This window comes from Hipposideros armiger, unplaced genomic scaffold (genome assembly GCF_001890085.2).
Source record: "Hipposideros armiger isolate ML-2016 unplaced genomic scaffold, ASM189008v1 scaffold_988, whole genome shotgun sequence".
NCBI lineage: Eukaryota > Metazoa > Chordata > Mammalia > Chiroptera > Hipposideridae > Hipposideros > Hipposideros armiger.
In genome coordinates, this window is record NW_017732338.1 from 548,285 (window position 1) to 566,530 (window position 18,246).

An 18,246-nucleotide genomic window follows, 5' to 3' on the forward strand; every position below is an offset into this window, starting at 1 on the left:
GTTCGTCAACGACATCTTCGAGCGCATCGCGGGCGAGGCGTCGCGCCTGGCGCATTACAACAAGCGCTCAACCATCACGTCCCGGGAGATCCAGACGGCCGTGCGCCTGCTGTTGCCCGGGGAGCTGGCCAAGCACGCCGTGTCCGAGGGCACCAAGGCCGTCACCAAGTACACCAGCTCCAAGTGAGCGCCTGTGCAGCACACTGGAACCCAAAGGCTCTTTTCAGAGCCACCCACGTTTTCACATAAAGAGCTACGCGCTGGCCTGTCCCTCCTTGCAGTGTGTGTTTAATGGGCTGTCATGCTGACACTAAAGAGGAGCGTTACCAGGTTCCCTGGGTGACTCCCTGAGATCCTGACACTCGCATCCGGTACCGGCTTCCCACCTGTGCAGATCGTGGGCTGAAAGCCAGGGGTGACTTCCGAAGCTCTCGGAGCTTCTGGTCACCTTTTTAAAGATCACACAGGGGCTGTGGGCTGGTGGCAGTTGTTAATGTAGCTTCTACAAGGGTCGTAAGTGTCCTGTCTACGTTTCATGTGAACCACCACACCAGCGTCTTTAAGAGGCGACAGCAACATTTGAAAATCCCGCTCCCAAAGCGGAACTTTCTCTTGGTGAGGTGACAGGTCTCCGCCCACGGCCTTGTGTGGGCCTGAATTTTACTCCTCTTCCTCCAGTCCTAGGCCTGGAGCCTTTAGAGTCCTGGCTGAGGGGTTTTATCACAGGGTCTGGACTCTTAATTCAAAGGTTCTTTTCAGAGCCATTTACATTCTCGTCGAGTTGTAATGATTTCTGTGCTTTCAAGCACAGTTGACACCTGAGTTTGCTGAGCCATTGTGCATTGAAAAACGAAATGTATCAGGAGGCCCCTGTGCTCCGTGGAGCAGGCCCTGTGTCCCTGCTCCAGGTGCTCCCTGAACTCGGGCGGTTTCTGGTAAGGGAGCTGGGCTCCTGCACACCACACTGTTTCCTGCCATGGCTGAGGGAAGCTGGGAGGTCATGCTAGTTACCGGACGTTTCAGCTATGGTCTTACTCTTGGTTCCAATTTCCAGCTTTGGTTTTTCCCCCTAACGGTCTGGATTCTACTGTTCTAGAATCACGTTTATAACCACCCCCACTGTGTTCTGAGTCTTTTCTCCACCAGGCCTCCCCTTTAAATGTCCATATTTGTAATAACTAACTTCTCTGTGCTCCAAACCCCGCGTGTAGCTCCTGCTGCCTTCATTTACCTTCCAACAGCAGGTCTACTTTTGCTTTCCAGTATTCCAGAACCAGTGTGACATTTATTAAGTTAGTTATGTAAAAACAACAAGTACTTTTTGGTTTTCCTGGCTGGACACTGAGCCCATCGCACACAGCCTTCCTTGACTGAAAGGGCTGTTTCTACTTTACATGTTTAAGAATTTGCCTCTTGTACTCCTCTCAGCATTGGACGTTTGATAATCACATAAGACACTTTCCTTACTCTCAGGGAAGGCAGTCTCAGAAGTGGGCAGCATCCTCTGTTCCTGCCGATAGGTAAAGCTTATTCCAGGAGACAGATGAGGGAAATTTGTGTAGAGCTTGCAGGCCTGTGGCCTATGAGGCTTCATCTTCTCGCCTGGCCCAGCCTGATTTTTTGGTGACTTAGGACACATGAAAGATGACTAGGAATAAGCCAAGAAAAGACACGTAACCTTTGGGTGCACTGTGGTGCGTGTGCATGTGCACATTTATGTGTTGTGTAGGGAGTGGAAAGATTATTCATGAAGTATAATACTCAAGAATATATAGAATACTATTACCTTTTCCTACCTGCACTAAAATCCAGAAACATTGTGTTCACTCCTACCATTTACTCTACATGGGATCCCATTCATGGTGGTTTATAACCTTAAGTAGGTTTAGAATCACGAGCACACATTGTCATTGTCATTATACGTCTACCTAGGCCACAAAAGGTGGTGCTTGAACTAGGATGACATGAATCGTTCATGAATTTTTACAACTACGATAAAAGGAAATTAATGTAAATTCCACCAAACTCTTAAGTGTGTGGTGTTTCGTTCCTGGACTGCCAGTATCATGAGGCCCAGTGGGGTGTTTTGCCACTAGTCTCTTCTTTCGTAAAATTCTCTTCACTTTTCATCGGAATGGGTTTTAAGGCAAAGGACTTGTTTACTTCCGTGCAGGCCTTTGGCAGGCTTGGTATCCAAGCAAGCAGTGGCAGCAAGAGAGACACCGCGCAATTAAATACAAATTTTGCTTTCATTCACAACGCGTGTATTTTAAGATAGTGGCACAACACAGTAGAGGATAATCACTTTTAAGAGAATCCACACAAAAACAGGTTAGCTCCGTATTTAGCAGCCACAACTCTTATTCAGAAAACGTGGGTGGCTCTGAAAAGAGCCTTTGGGTTCCATACAGGGTGCTGCACAGGCGCTCACTTGGAGCTGGTGTACTTAGTGACGGCTTTGGTGCCCTCGGACACGGCGTGCTTGGCCAGCTCCCCAGGCAGCAGCAGGCGCACGGCCGTCTGGATCTCCCGGGACGTGATGGTCGAGCGCTTGTTGTAATGCGCCAGGCGCGACGCCTCGCCCGCGATGCGCTCGAAGATGTCGTTGACGAACGAGTTCATGATGCCCATGGCCTTGGACGAGATGCCCGTGTCCGGATGCACCTGCTTCAGCACCTTGTACACGTACACCGAGTAGCTCTCCTTGCGGCTGCGCTTGCGCTTCTTGCCGTCCTTCTTCTGCGCCTTGGTCACCGCCTTCTTGGAGCCCTTCTTCGGGGCGGGTGCCGACTTGGCTGGCTCAGGCATAATCAGAACGACTCCAAATCAGATACTAAAAACAGAAAGAAAAATAGTGAGAAGGGACTACGCTGTGTCCCTTTTATATAGAACCTCGTATGCAAATGAGAGGATAAACTATAGTCCTGTGTTTGATTGGTTGTTATTCATTATGACGTCAAAAACAGCTCTGCCCAACCAGAACGAAAATCCTAACTTTGCATTTGCACCAGTGAAGCTGCAATTTCAGCCAATGACACGCCGTCTTTTTCGCGCCCCCAAAGAAAAGGCTTATAAAATGGGCCCTTCCTGAACTCTGATCGCTTTTAGTGGATTATCTAAACTCAGCATGTCAGGACGAGGGAAACAGGGCGGTAAGGCGCGCGCCAAGGCCAAGACGCGCTCGTCGCGGGCCGGCCTGCAGTTCCCCGTGGGCCGCGTGCACCGGCTGCTCCGCAAAGGCAACTACGCCGAGCGGGTCGGGGCCGGCGCGCCCGTGTACCTGGCGGCCGTGCTGGAGTACCTGACGGCCGAGATCCTGGAGCTGGCGGGCAACGCGGCCCGCGACAACAAGAAGACGCGCATCATCCCGCGCCACCTGCAGCTGGCCATCCGCAACGACGAGGAGCTCAACAAGCTGCTGGGCAAGGTCACCATCGCGCAGGGCGGCGTCCTGCCCAACATCCAGGCCGTGCTGCTGCCCAAGAAGACCGAGAGCCACCACAAGGCCAAGGGCAAGTAGAGGCCCGCTTACCCGGCGGCAACTCCAGCAGGTCCACTCCAAACCAAAGGCTCTTTTCAGAGCCACCCATCTTTGCACTAAAAGGGCTCGCGTACTCCTTAATTTAGGTGGATAATTGAAAGTGACATTAACCGCAGTTGGTCGGTAGATGTTAGTTGTTAAAACATCTCAAACGTTAAGCTAGTAATGCACACGAAAGTTAAGACAAGTGTTATATATCAGCCAACTAAAATCAATAGAGATACTGTTTCACAAGAAATTCATCAGGGGAGCAATTCCTCAGGTTTAAATTCCGAGAAAACGATCGTGGGAAGAGCAAGGCTTACCCAAGGGTGAATGTTTATAAATGCAAATGTGGTTATTAACCTACAAAACAATAAAGCCTCCTTTCAATGGTGTCTTCAAAGTACTTGTTTTTTATCATGCGACAAATTATCTGCAATTCTTTCCTGTCCACTTCTTGGGCCCTAACACTTGAAAATAGGAATGGAAAACTGCATGCCCCGCAGACCTGTCCTTTAGGCCAAGCTTAACAGGCTTCAGCGGGACTTGGAAAAGCCACGCACACTGTAATCTTGTACCATGTACAAGTCAGGAGGTTTTTTTTACTCCATTTCACACACGAGTCTGGAAATTGTGAAACACAGTGGACTGCTTTTAGATGAGGATGGTATAGTTAGTGGAAAATAAATGTGTTCATGTAGTTAAAGTATCAAATGTGAAAGTATTCCAGTTAATGGTCTTGGTTTACTTAGCGTACATAAATTTTAATACTCTAAATTTAAATAGAAAAATAGACATACTTTGAAAAAAGCTGAAAAAAATTTCGCCAATCACATCTAGCGCGCGCTTTTTAAAAAAGATTAATAGAAAGCCAGTTTTAGGTGATAGAACTTAACATTTTTATTCAGCAAACAAGATACATCGTTGTACTATTTATATTAAATTCTGCCCGGAAAAGGCAAAGAACAGTGTAAAGAAACGACACGAAGAAAGTACAGGCGAGAAAACACCAGAAGTTGAACGGGTGGGTGGCAAGAATATGTTAATTTTCGGTCTGAGCGCAGCAATGACTCGTGATCAGGCAGTCAACGCCTCTTTCAGTGCGCCCTCGTGATGGACAGATGCCTGGCCCAATCAGAGCCGGACTGTCGTTATATATTCCTGTGAAGCGCTTTTCCTTCCTACATCTGCTAGTTAGTCTCCAGAGGTCGGTATGGCTCGCACGAAGCAGACAGCTCGCAAGTCCACCGGCGGGAAGGCCCCGCGCAAGCAGCTGGCCACCAAGGCGGCCCGCAAGAGCGCACCGGCCACCGGCGGCGTGAAGAAGCCGCACCGCTACCGGCCCGGCACCGTGGCCTTGCGCGAGATCCGGCGCTACCAGAAGTCCACGGAGCTGCTGATCCGCAAGTTGCCGTTCCAGCGGCTGGTGCGCGAGATCGCGCAGGACTTCAAGACGGACCTGCGCTTCCAGAGCTCGGCCGTGATGGCGCTGCAGGAAGCGTGCGAGGCGTACCTGGTGGGGCTGTTCGAGGACACCAACCTGTGCGCCATCCACGCCAAGCGCGTCACCATCATGCCCAAGGACATTCAGCTCGCGCGCCGCATCCGCGGGGAGCGGGCGTAAGTTGTCTCAGCGACTGGTAGTTTCAAACCCAAAGGCTCTTTTCAGAGCCACCCACACTTTCCATTGGAAGTGCTGTGAGCAAACCTAGTTTCAACCGCCCGGTGAAAGGGAGGCACCGCGGCTGCAGTTCATTTTGTTTGCGTGTCACTGGCCTCCCCAGTCCCTTATGTGTGCACCTGAGTTCAGCCCAACCCCAAACTGTTTGTGTATGGCAGGCACGTCCTCGTCCCTGATGCTCCGTGTGGTGCCAGTGTATGTAGGCCGTGCCCGTTGTGCTGACTGTCAGCTGGGCAAAGCTGCGCACCGAGTCGCTGCGCCTGTAGTGGTGACAGGGCGTTCTTGCCAGCAATTCAGAACTCAAGGTAACCTAAGCTCCCTGCAGGATGTGTCGCCATGGCAGAACCTGTGCTTTGGAGGTTAAGCTGACTAAGCACTTGCTTGTTGGAACCCCTCAGGAACCATTAAGACAAGCTCATGTTCTCTTAACAAAGGCGGCGTCCTTAGCCGCTCTTCGGTAATGCAAAATGTGGGTTCTGTCAGGTGGGCGCTCGGTAAAACACTGGAGACCCTTCAGGAACTCCGTGAACAGGTCTGCACTTAGGGGGACACCCAAGTCCCGGCAGTAACCACGCAGCCCGGCTTTCCTAGTAGTTTATTCAACAACTGCAGATTCCTGGAGGAAATCCAGTTATAGACCCCAAAAGGCAGATTGACAAACTCCTGGAACACCTCAGTGTAGTATTTTTGCACCGTGAAGCAGACGTGGAAGTGATTAATAGCACCGCAGTGAGTCCCACGTGAGTGGTAAAGGGTTGTTAGACTCCTAGTCCTCAGCTGCAGGGCTTCTGCATCTTTGCCCAAGTGTCAGTTTAAGGGAGAACGCTCGGAACACAAAATGAAACAAAACGCAGTGGGGGGATTGAAGAAACAACCCCTCCCTACCTTGAAAATATTAACACAAATTCTTAAATTTATACAAGTGAATTAAAAAGGGAGGCTATTGACACACGTAGCAACCGGGCTGAATCTCAAGGGCATAAAGCTCAGGCCAAAAAAACCCAAAGAACGGCAACACCGAGCGCCAATTTTAACCCCAAAGGCTCTTTCCAGCCCCAACCACCCTTTGTGTGGAAGGAGGCCTTTACTCTCGAGAAGTATAAACATTCCCTCCCGTTCCCCACTCCCGAACAGTATTACCAACTCTTTTTATCAGACGGATTGGGTGGCTCTGAAAAGAGCCTTTGTGTTTTCAGATCGCCTCAATCCTTACTTCTTTTTGGGGGCAGCCTTCTTGGGTTTGCCAGCTTTAGGCTTGGCCGCCTTGGGCTTCGGGGCTTTGGCCTTGGCAGGGCTCTTGGCCGCCCTCTTGGGTTTGGCCACCTTCGCTTTCTTCGGGCTCTTGGCCTTTTTGGCCCCTGCAGCCGCCGCGGGCTTCTTCGCCTTCTTCGGGGTCTTCTTGGCGCTCTTCTTGGGGGTGGCCGCCCCCGCAGCCTTCTTGGGCTTCTTGGCCGCCCCGGCGGCTTTCCTGGGCTTGGCGGCGCCCGCCTTCTTGGGCTTGGGTTTGGCCTCCCCAGAGGCCGCCTTCTTGTTGAGCTTGAAGGAGCCCGAGGCGCCGGTGCCCTTGGTCTGCACCAGGGTGCCCTTGCTCACCAGGGTCCTGAGGCCCAGCTTGATGCGGCTGTTGTTCTTGTCCACGTCGTAGCCGGCGGCCGCCAGCGCCTTCTTGAGCGCGGCCAGCGACACGCCGCTGCGCTCCTTGGAGGCGGCCACGGCCTTGGTGATGAGCTCGGACACCGGGGGCCCGGACGCCTTGCGCTTGGCGGCCCCGGCGGACTTGCGGGCTTTCTTCTTCACTGGAGCCTTCTCCGCAGGAGGCGCAGGAGGCGCGGCAGGTGCGGTTTCGGACATGGTTGTTGGTTTGAATAGCTGACAGGAAAAAAAAAAAATTAACTCTGAGAGTTAAGTGACCCGGTTGTGGAGCGTGTCTATATAAACACACAGCGGTGCTGCACGCTGATTGGTTCCCAGCTCCCTCTTCCGGCTTGACAGCATCCTAGTGTCACTTCTGCCCGGAATTGTGTTTGTTATAATTCAGGAAAGTAAAAAAATTAAAATTTCCTGGAGAGGAATGACACCAGTTATGCTCTGCAATGTACCTGGACGTCTCAAGCTTTGAGAGCTTCCTAATTTTCCCCTCCAGTTATTATCATTTTGGCCTCAGCTTGTGTCAAAAGCCAGAGACACTGAGAGATTCACAGGAGGGAGAGACAACTTCCAGATTTTCGTGTAAAATATAAATGTGTCCCTTTGTATCCTCAGGGGCTTGCTCTCTAGTAATACTGGGTACCTTCTTGGCGTCAGCCACAGCTCAGCGACTGCTGCATTTTCATTGAGATTTACCCAGAAAATCTGTTTCATATGAGGAGAAATAACACAGGCTCTCTCAGGATTTCTCTACAAGAAGGGTAGTAAGGGATGCTTGGAACAACAGCAATATCTGAGAGGAAAAGTCATGATTTTGTCTGAAAAAGCTTGATCAAAGCTTGTTGTGGTGATGTGAAGGTTAGCTGGTTTTGGGTTTCAATCATTCAACATTTATTTAGGAAAATGGAAATGCAACAGTCAATAGTTCTCTTGTCAGGGAAGCTGGGCCTGTGCTGCAATAGCTGATGGCTGAGCACATTCAGGAAAAGGCATAAAAGGCAGCTGGACCCTTTTATGGGTAAAAAAAAGGAAAGGCAAGTCTTTTACTTACGCTGCTTCTTTAGGGGAGGGTCAGATTTTTACATGTTGACAAGCTTTTGAGGATAGCAGTCTGTCATGCTTGGGGAAGATAAAGTTTGGCAAAGTATTCAAGTAGCATCACTAAAGAATAAACACACACACACACGCACACACTTATACAGAATTCCTTTAAGAGAGGGAAATTAAAAATAAAGCAGATTATATATTTGGTACTGCCTTTCTTATTTACGGAAGGATCTAGGTTTATAGGAAACAGCTTATGCTTTATGTTCAGTAAGAAATAGATTGATGTTAGAGTTACACAGGACAAGGGTCTCAAGGTCTGGGAGGTTCTCACTAAATGCTCTTTTTGCTAAATATTAAAATATGGCACAGACTTTTGCAGACTCTACTCTTAAGGGATGAGACTGACTGGAGTCCCCCTGGATAAGTTTAGCCGACTTCCAAGAAGAAACCAACGTGTAATTAACCAAACAGTGGGTATAAGCAACGGCTAAGCCTCCAGCTTCCTGGAGATAGAGCTGTGGCTGTGAATCGCCTGCGTCCTTTACTGCAGGTAAAACTACCTAACACAACCAGGTCTGGCCCTTGAATAGAAGACCCGAAGTAGTGAACCCCTTGAGTTCGGTTACAGAATAATTTGATTTCCTTTCTCACTCCTCAAACTATGTTTGTCTTTAACATATCATGTTAATTTTGCAGCATGCACAATCTGTGTTTCACTAGACGTATAAAAGAAATGCTGGGACCAGACAGAGCAAAGCACAACATGTGAGGGTTTCGTATTCCTTGATCCCATGAAAATCAACAAATGACTGATTGCTTCATGCATGACATCCAACTTAGACATGAAAAAATAGGAAGTGCTAACAAATGAAAACCACAATTCAGATGGGTGAGAGGAGATGAGGAATCAGCTAAATAGAAATCATTTTTACTTGGAGTGTGCATTTGCTGGTTATGGAGCTCATGTATCCCTAATCTTCCTAAAATGGTTTTGATTCATTACAGTTCGTTTTCCACAGCACCAGCAAAGGAAGAGCTGCCTCTTAGCCACCTAGATTTCAGACATTTCCCAAATACACCCCATTCTCCTTTGTGGGGGAGTAAGCTGCCTCTGTGTAGATCATTCTGAAGTCTCGCCCTTCAGGTCAGGCCTCTTGCCTAAATGTCAAGCTTACATTTCTGGGTGCATGTTGGAGACCTGCTAGTTGGACTACTTACATCAGACTCTCAACATGACCAAACTCATCTAAGCAGTTTCTAGTCAAAAGATAACCTGCCAGTCGATATCTCCTAAGTTCTTTCGACAACATCACCATCCTTTTGTTACCTGGCACACACAAAAATTCAGTTCTCCCATTTTCATTGTCAACAAATCCAGGCCGTCGCCAAGTTCAGTGAATTCTTCCTAAATTCATCTCTCCTCTTTTATTTCCCCTATCATGGATGTAATTCTGCTTCTTTTGTTTCATGTCTGGAATGGCTATTCTCACAGCCTTTTTATGGGTCTCCACAACCTCTTAGTCTCTGTGTAATTCATCGTATTTATTGTTCTCAATGAAATATTCCTCAGGTGAGCTTCAGATTTCTATAGCCTATTGCCCTGTAGCTTTCTGATGGAAGAGTAAGCACTTTAGCCTTCAACGTCTTTTCTGGGTATTAAGTCGCCATTCTGGCAGGTGGTTGAGTAGAACAAGCGTGGGATTTGCAGACACACTGACGTGTATTTGAGTCTGGTCTTGCAGCTTATTTGCTCCATGGTCTTGGTCAAATCATCTAACCCTTTACGGTACATTTTTTCAGGTTTTTCTCCCCTTTTCCCGCTCCTTGCCCTATTTTAAAGTCAATGTATACATCAAACTGATCAAATGACATGCTTTGAAGTGTTTATATATATCATTCCCAATCTCTTAATGTGCAGATCTCCCCCTCTTCTGAACTGCTACACTGATTTCTTTACTGGCTATTCTAATCTGCTTCATGCTATCTGCATACGTGTCCACTTTCAAATCTTCCTAGTAGCCTGTAAACAACCAAGAGTATGATGGTCTCATAGATAAGCCGTTTACATAAAGAAACATGCACAAATACACACAGGGAGTCTGTGTGGAACCGGAACGCAAGCGTGTCCTTAGTCCTGTCCCAGTGCTTTATTCTGCCATCGTGCCTGCTGCCCAAAGCCTTGTTTTCTGTGCTGTCACACTCTGCATAGGGCTGTCGACACACTTGTGCCAGACACTTGTTGTTCATCTTAAACTGGATGAGAGCCCTGCCTGACCAGTTGGGGCCGTGTAATTCATTGAAGGTGCAGAGCGATTAGGGAATAAGTAGCCTGTTTCAATTTCTGCCAGTGAGGTCTGAGTGCCTCAAATATGCCTCTTCTTAGGGAGTTTGAATCCTCACATTAACAGGCAGAGAATTCATGTTGCAGCAGGCACATTCCTATTAGACATGATAAAGGAATGTGAAAACTAGGGGACTGTTTGTCCCCTTCACATGTTGCAGAAATAAAACACTTCTTTTAAAAAAAAAAAAGATATTTCTAAATCAATATCTTGGAAGACAAACAACAATTTATTACTGAGTAAGCATAAACAGATTTACTTATGTAAATTAGAACAAAAGCAGGTACAGTTTGGGGGGAAAAAAATCTCATACATCTTACAGAGCAAAGCAGAAAAAAAAACCCTGTATCTCCTTGGGAGACAGGGGCTATACCTTGTGACAATCTTCTGTGTGCCTTGTGAGAGAATGCTAAAATAATTCTAGAGGTACATTTTTACTTAGCTATAGATAATTCAGTCCACACTTATCTCTACCTCGTAAAAACTGAAGACTGGACTTAATCCCTAGAAAAATTTCTCTCCATTTCTAAGGGAAGAGTGAAAACTCAGACTAAAGGAGAGGAAATGACCTTTTACTGTGTATAAGTGGAGAAAATCATTGCCACCTTCCTTACACACCTCCGTCAGAGTATTGTGACTAACCTGATTTTTATTGAGACATTGTGAACTTTCCTGGTGCTATTTTCTGCACAGTCGTGACACCCAGAGCCTTTCAGTGCAATCAATATTTTACAGAAGAGGGACTCTTAGCCACTTTTGTGTCATGGACATTTTTAATAAAACTGATAATAAGTTTATGGGCCCCTTTCCGAAATAATGGTTTTAAATGTTTCAGAAAATATACATAGGATTACAAAGGAAAACATTTATATTAAAAATACCATTATTAAGCTTACCAAAACCCAAATTGGTGAAGTATTAACATGTGTTGTTCTTTATCAAGACATTAAATAAATAACAAGATTTCCCATGTCACTAAGAATTACCACAGTTTAGATGGAGTAATATGTTTAGATGATATTTTTGAGATATTGACAGCTGCAAATGCATCCTGATATGAATACAGCAGTTTCTGCCAATTAAACTATTTGTTGCCTGCATTCATAAACAGAAGAAATGCTTAGGTTCAGTTGGGGAACAGTAAGAATAAAAATGGAATTTCTGTTCTATATACACAGGTTCCCAGAGGCTCTGAATCCCGTCTGCATAAACCAGGTTAAGAATTCTACTCTGGAACTTTTTTCCATACACTGTAAACTCAGCTTTGATGCACTTAGTTCTCCTCCTCATAGACGAAGGAGGAAAAGGCAACTTACCCAGAGTCAGTTGGACCTCCTCAAGGGAATGAATGCTGAGTTAAATATTATTTTGAGGAGTCCTGAAGGGAAATGGGGTCAGGAACAAATCTCTCTGAAATGTGCCACCCTGGCATACAGACAATTTTGAGTTGAATTCAATTAAAGCCCAACAATCTCAGGAACTTTCCCTTTCCTTCTTAAAGAGATTCTGACAGAAAGACCTGCTGCAGGTAGGGAACCTTAGCATAATCATCTTATATTTTTAGTACATGTTGAATTAAGTATGGTTGACAGGAAGGGTCCATGCAAAAATGTGTCCACTAGATTTCTCTCTGTCCTATTGTTTCTGAGTTGCCTAGCAAGAGTGTGTTTGCCACTTTCTCTACCTTTCAATTGCCTATTTCCTTTTTGAAATGCCAGACCCATTTCCCACTTTCTCCTATATCCAAAATGACATACATACTGTATTTTGCCTGTCTTTGGGATTTTCCTGCTTATATGAGTTCCCCGTACGCACATCCTAAAATTTCATTTTCTCCTGTTAATCTGTTGCTGTTAATTTGGAGGAACATTATTAATTTTTTATGACCCCACAGACTTTAGTAAATCGGGATGCTCTCATGTCTCAGGCATGTTGAGGCAGGAGTTCAGGGTCGCCATAACACTGCAGTGTCATAATAATTAACGTTGAGTGGCTGCTGATTTACAGATGTTACTTTAAACAATTTGCATAGATTATCTTTTATAAGTGTCTTGTAAAAGACGTGTATTGACTAATTATTGCATATTTTGGGAAATCTGAAGGACGAGTGTCAGGCTTCTTTGTGGAAAATGTGTGAATTTTCGCCCACTTAATGCTCCAAGTACTGTATGCAAACACATACATACATGTCTATATGGAGGAGCATCGACCAAGACTTATTCCCTGGGTCCAAGGTCCCTTCAGACACAACACTGCGTCTCCACAGCTCTGAGCAAAGAAGGAATGCGAGAAGGGCGGGAACTGAGTCGGTTCCCGCCTCTGCTCTTGTAGTTTCCAATCAGGTCCGTCATGTCACTATAAAAGTACTGAGCAGCGGCGGTCTCAGCATTGTGCTAGGAACTCGCCAGTTTTGTGCTCAATATGTCTGGACGTGGCAAAGGCGGCAAGGGGCTCGGCAAGGGCGGCGCCAAGCGCCACCGCAAGGTGCTGCGCGACAACATCCAGGGCATTACCAAGCCCGCCATCCGCCGCCTGGCCCGGCGCGGCGGCGTCAAGCGCATCTCCGGGCTCATCTACGAGGAGACCCGCGGGGTGCTCAAGGTGTTCCTGGAGAACGTGATCCGGGACGCCGTCACCTACACGGAGCACGCCAAGCGCAAGACGGTCACGGCCATGGACGTGGTGTACGCGCTCAAGCGCCAGGGCCGCACCCTCTACGGCTTCGGGGGCTGAGTCCACTCGCGAGCTCGCTTTTTGGAGCAAAACCAAAGGCCCTTTTCAGGGCCGCCTATCCATTCAGTTGAAAAGAGTTTGTCACTTTTGCTTATTAGATGTTGGGTGTGTTCCGTTTTTATCGATTTATAAGTTGCTATTTTTTTTTCGATTGTGCGTTTTGAGGCGTTGAAGTGGCAAAAATTTACTAACATGGTTTGTATTATGTACTTGTGGTTGGGTGGTATTCAGGGGAAGTATTAGGGTGCAGAGGGGTGAGCATGCTGCTGATTCCTGTAGATGTCAGGTGTTACTCCCCGGCCTGGTTAACGCCTGACCTCTCACCAGCTATTAAGGTGCCGATATCTGAACAAGCTGGAGGAATGAGACAACGAAGGCTAAGGGTCAGGAGCTCCTGGTCTGGAGCTGAGGGTGTCCCACAGCCGGACTCCTTCACCTGGGTCTGTCCGATCACTAGAGGAACTTGGTTATTGGTGAATCTAGTGGCAACTTCAATTTACCCTTGGCCTGAAAGCTGTAAGGAAAGCTGATATCAAATGTGCTTTGTCTTGGTCCCTCCTGTGTTCCACTTGGCAGCAAACAGCAGGGCCTCTGACACAAGAAGGAGTGGGAGGACTAGATTGGGTCGTGCAGAGCTGGATATTTCAAGACTAATGTCTATCCTAGGAGCAGTTTTTAATATGTAGACCCATGTGGTCCATGTAAGGCTGAGTTCCCCGCTAGCCTCATGGATGGGGTCTCGGTTCCTAAGGGTCCCCTGCCCCTTAGTAATAGTCAGTTTGGGGTTGGCTATGCAGCCAGCTCCTTGGGGCTGTGAGAGCCTTTAACTGTGGAGACCAGCTTACCCCAAAACACGATGATAGATCCGAAATGGGTTATTGATCAATCCAAGTGTGTGTGTGTGTGTGTGTGTTGGGGGGGGGGAGGAATGGATGTGGAATCGGGCATTTCAGGCAAAGACAAGCGGCAAAGGCCTGAAGGCTGGAGCGGTTCATAGTTTTTCTAAAATCAGGGGGAAAAAACCCAACCCAAACCAAAAAAGCAACGGAGAAACAAAAAACAACTAGGAGGAAAAAAGTCCTCTGAGAATGGTTGGAGAGTTAGGTGAGAGCCAGACCTGGGCTTGGCTGTACAGGGCTTGACATCCAGTGGGACTTCTGATTCTGAGTTGGGGTGTCATCCAAAGGGTCTGGACATGCATAATCAGGACAACGTGTGAGTTTTGGAAGCCACAGTGACGGGGAACTAGATTAACTATGGACAGAGGACTCAGTCTCCCCGGCAACTAACATCAAGGTGATCAGGAAAGTTGAAAAGCAGTTGTAATTTGGTGACCTGAACATCAGTACTTGTTTGTACCGTTGTGCCCTTTTGAGAGAATAAAGGGGGGGAGCTCAGAGCCTGGCTGGGAAGGTTGTGGAGTGTTTGGTTTCTGGGGCGGCCACTAACAGCAATTCTTGGTGCAATTGCTATTTCCACTTATGGATGAGGTGCTGCCAACCAAACCTTTGTTAACCTAACTTCAGGAAGGAAGGCGCTGCCTCACAACTTTCCAGACAGATGAGGGAAGAAGACAAGTTCTGTTGTTTAGTTTTCGGGGTTTCCTCTCCTCAGCATCATTTGTTCACAAAATGCAGGCTTGCAGACCTCAGCGTCCAGCGCAGACATTAAAAAGCAACTCCTCCTTTCACACTTTTTCCTCCCCTCTGTCCTGACACACCCTGGGTACCCTCTCAGCTTCCAGGCCGGATTGCCTCACAGTTGCTGAGCTGGAGAAAGGCTGGGGGATGGGCTGGAAGGGAAGTCGACAGTGACAGGAGGACGGAGGGGAGGCCGCAAAGCCAGTCATTGTATTATGTAGCCGCACTAGCGAGGGAACTTAATACTGAGAATTCACTCAGCTTGTGAAGCGACTTAGGGGCTGAGGAGAGGACTGTGTGCTTTGCCATTAGAAATTAACGATGAGGGTCTTTTGAAAGATTAGAAAAGGGGGATAAATCGAAGCTAAAATAATCGTTCCTGAACTGGAGAACTGCAGCCGCCCAACGTAATGCGTTCGTGAAAAACCTTCCATAAAACGCTCAGCCAGAATTCTAAAGGCCCGAGGCGAAGAGCTAGGGGATGGGGAGTGCAAGTCAGACCCACAGAAGACCGTGGGCGGAGACCCACCAAGTCACCAAGAGGAAGCACCACTTCTGGAGCGGTCTTTTCATGTTGCTGTGGCGTCTTGGAGGGATTGGGGTGGTGCTTTGTGTAAAACGGAGACCTTCACAGCCCTTGTAGAAGATTCATGAAGCGCCGCCACCAGCCCACAGGTCCTCTGTGATCTTTAAAACGGTGACCAGGAGCCCCAGGAGCCTGGGTTTCAGCCCACGTTCTGCCGCTGGGAACCCAGAACGGGGAACGAGTGTCAGGATCTCAGGTAGTCACCCCGGGAACCTGGTAACGCTCATCTTTAGTGTCAGCATGACAGCTAAATAAACACCCACTACAAGGAGGGACAGGCCAGAACACAGCTCTTTATATGAAAACGTGGGTGGCTCTGAAAAGAGCCTTTGGGTTCCAGGGTGCTGCACAGGCGCTCACTTGGAGCTGGTGTACTTGGTGACGGCCTTGGTGCCCTCGGACACGGCGTGCTTGGCCAGCTCCCCGGGCAGCAGCAGGCGCACGGCCGTCTGGATCTCCCGGGACGTGATGGTCGAGCGCTTGTTGTAATGCGCCAGGCGCGACGCCTCGCCCGCGATGCGCTCGAAGATGTCGTTGACGAACGAGTTCATGATGCCCATGGCCTTGGACGAGATGCCCGTGTCCGGGTGCACCTGCTTCAGCACCTTGTACACGTACACCGCGTAGCTCTCCTTGCGGCTGCGCTTGCGCTTCTTGCCGTCTTTCTTTTGCGCCTTGGTCACCGCCTTCTTGGAGCCCTTCTTCGGGGCGGGCGCCGACTTGGCCGGCTCGGGCATGGTCGAGACGACTAAACGAGATGGAGAAATCAAGAGAAGCGGTGTGAGCTGAACACGCCGTGTCCCTTTTATATAGAACCTCGCATGTAAATAAGGGGATAAACTAAAGTCTTATGTCTGATTGGTGGTTATTCAGTGTGACGTCAAAAAACTTAGCTCTGCCCAATCAGAACGCCGAATCCACAAATTTGCATTCGCACTGGTTAAGCTGAAGCTTCAGTTTTAACCAGTGACACATCCTCTTTTTCGCGCTCAAAACGGTTTGTAAAAAGTGCCGCCCCTGCACTTTGGCCACGTCCAGGGACTTTTCTAGAGTCGGTGTGTCCGGAAGCCGGAAGTAGGACGGCAAGGCGCCAGTGTGTCTTTACCTTTGAATGTACATGAAGTTGAGAGGGTTGGGGAAAAGGAAGAACTGTGAAGAAAGAGGTGATTGAGGCCATTCAGGCAATTCAGAGGACAGTAATTCCCAGTGTATGCACAATGCAGAAATACAGCGTAATAAAGGGCAGGGAGTAAAACCTCAGAGAGAAAGCAAAGTTCGCACGCCCTTGAAGGGGAGGTAAGAAAATAAGGAATTCGTTAGTCAATATGGATACAATCCTTCGTGTTGGAAAGTGTCAAATACTCAGTTTCGCCACAGAGGAAAGTCAGGAATAGTGCTGCAGTGTAAGTAGTGAAATGATTTTTAAAAAATTAAAGTGAAAATCTAATGTTCAGTAGCTTCGTTTTGAAGTATTATCCTCTTCTTTGGCCGAAGTCGCCTTATCTAGTTCTTCCACACCCACCTTTCTGCAGAGAGGTGCTCCCCCTTAACCAGACCATGTCTAACCCTTCTTTGCCCTGAGCCCTGTAGTAGATCCGGGCGGCAAATGCAGGTGGCAGGCTGGCCCACAAAAGCATACATACTCCTGCATTTATGCCTTATCTTTGTTTCACCAAATAGTTAATTTGTTTTCCCACTTCATTACTGAGGAAGTCTGAAGACCTATTCAACTTGATTATTTCTTCCTAATTCCCAATTTAGCCAATGTAGCAATTTTCGGAATAATCGCTAACTTGCTTCAGATGTATTTCATCAAACCCTGGTTGAATATTACTATTTTGTTTTTCATTTCACAGAAAAAGAAACCAAATACATACCTAAAGCAGCAGAGATTGGATCTTTGTGTAACAAAAACAGTTTATTTCCTCTTTCTAATTGATTAGATAGTTGTTGCTATTTTTTATTCAGCCCCTGATGTTACTTCATGAGCACTTGATTATCTGTAAGAGCTGCAAATTTCTAAGGAAGCTGTGGTTGGTCTCCCTGCCATTCCCCAGCTGGCTGCAATCCTGCTTTTCTAACACACGTTCTCTGAGCGATCCTGTAATTTTCTTACTTGTAGCTTCATGCAGCCCCACTCTCCTTGGCCCGAGTCCCGGAGGAATGGGCTCCCTTCCCACTGACCCTTGCTTCCAATTAATTCAATCAGCTTTCTACTAGGGCCGAGCCTCTCAGTTTGTGGACGCTGGACCAGCGGCAGCAAGTTATCCAGGAGGTGGTTAGAAATGCAGAGTCCTGGACTTGGCCCCACACCTACAAGGAAGACTGCATGTGAACAAGTTACCCAGGTAAACTGCGTTTGGACTGCTTGAGAAGTGCTGTTGTGCTCTGGGAGCTCTGAGCTCCACCGGCAGGGGAGGAGTGAGTGGCAGAATGAAACACAGGGCACACAGGCACACGTTTCCCTGCAATTCCTTCTCTTAACCACATATTTAAAAAAACTCCCTTTTCGGCTCTTTGTCCGGGGTCATTTGTTCTTTGTCCGTTTATATTAGCATTGCCACTGGCTTTCTTTGTTTGTTTTTATTAGGATTACTAGCCCCACCTGTTTATTCATTTACTAATTGAGAATTTTAATATATTTCCATTTTGGGTATAGGTGAAAACCATGGAATGAGAACCAAAGCTCTGGAGTTAAATCAGTATGCAATCACTTTAGGTGTGACAATTTCTCGAACTTGACTTAGATTTTTATCCTCCCCATGAGATTTCACTGTGAAAAGGTCACCTGTTTGGACAAATATATGTGATCAATCTGCGACTAAGATACAATGCCTGGAAACAAGGCCTTTGTGGTTGGATTTATTTCCAATTCAGGACAAACATAAATGATGAAATAAGAACGTCAAGTAAATAATACTTGACCAGTTGTGCCCAAGAGTAACCATTGGGTTTATAGGATTTAAATAATGGCTATAAGGGACCACACAACTAACTTAAATGTGTAAATAGATTGTTAAAGAAAAACCACAGGCCCAAACTGGCAT

The 18,246-nt window shown here is 47.4% G+C and overlaps 6 protein-coding genes across 6 annotated transcripts; 3 read left to right on the plus strand and 3 right to left on the minus strand.

Moving 5' to 3' along the window:
* Positions 1 to 2,349: 2,349 nt before the first annotated feature.
* On the minus strand, positions 2,350 to 2,824 carry LOC109375754 (histone H2B type 1). Its single transcript, XM_019631283.1, has one exon. It carries the CDS (start codon positions 2,806 to 2,808, stop codon positions 2,428 to 2,430), a length of 381 nt encoding a protein of 126 aa, XP_019486828.1. The 5' UTR covers positions 2,809 to 2,824; the 3' UTR covers positions 2,350 to 2,427.
* On the minus strand, positions 2,798 to 7,090 carry LOC109375736 (histone H1.4). The gene is made up of 2 exons (XM_019631259.1): positions 6,418 to 7,090; positions 2,798 to 2,833 (listed from the first exon to the last, which is right to left on the minus strand). Exons 1-2 carry the CDS (start codon positions 7,053 to 7,055, stop codon positions 2,827 to 2,829), a joined length of 645 nt encoding a protein of 214 aa, XP_019486804.1. The 5' UTR covers positions 7,056 to 7,090; the 3' UTR covers positions 2,798 to 2,826.
* LOC109375746 (histone H2A type 1) lies at positions 3,123 to 3,876 on the plus strand. The gene has a single exon (XM_019631273.1). The coding sequence runs from the start codon at positions 3,128 to 3,130 to the stop codon at positions 3,518 to 3,520; it is 393 nt and encodes a 130-aa protein (XP_019486818.1). The 5' UTR covers positions 3,123 to 3,127; the 3' UTR covers positions 3,521 to 3,876.
* Positions 4,423 to 5,387, plus strand: LOC109375742 (histone H3.1). Its single transcript, XM_019631267.1, has one exon. The coding sequence runs from the start codon at positions 4,737 to 4,739 to the stop codon at positions 5,145 to 5,147; it is 411 nt and encodes a 136-aa protein (XP_019486812.1). The 5' UTR covers positions 4,423 to 4,736; the 3' UTR covers positions 5,148 to 5,387.
* A 5,497-nt stretch (positions 7,091 to 12,587) lies between the features above and the next one.
* LOC109375757 (histone H4) lies at positions 12,588 to 13,245 on the plus strand. The gene has a single exon (XM_019631287.1). The coding sequence runs from the start codon at positions 12,662 to 12,664 to the stop codon at positions 12,971 to 12,973; it is 312 nt and encodes a 103-aa protein (XP_019486832.1). The 5' UTR covers positions 12,588 to 12,661; the 3' UTR covers positions 12,974 to 13,245.
* Positions 13,246 to 15,493: 2,248 nt separating this feature from the next.
* LOC109375750 (histone H2B type 1-like) lies at positions 15,494 to 15,964 on the minus strand. The gene has a single exon (XM_019631279.1). The coding sequence runs from the start codon at positions 15,934 to 15,936 to the stop codon at positions 15,556 to 15,558; it is 381 nt and encodes a 126-aa protein (XP_019486824.1). The 5' UTR covers positions 15,937 to 15,964; the 3' UTR covers positions 15,494 to 15,555.
* Between the last annotated feature and the right edge of the window lie 2,282 nt (positions 15,965 to 18,246).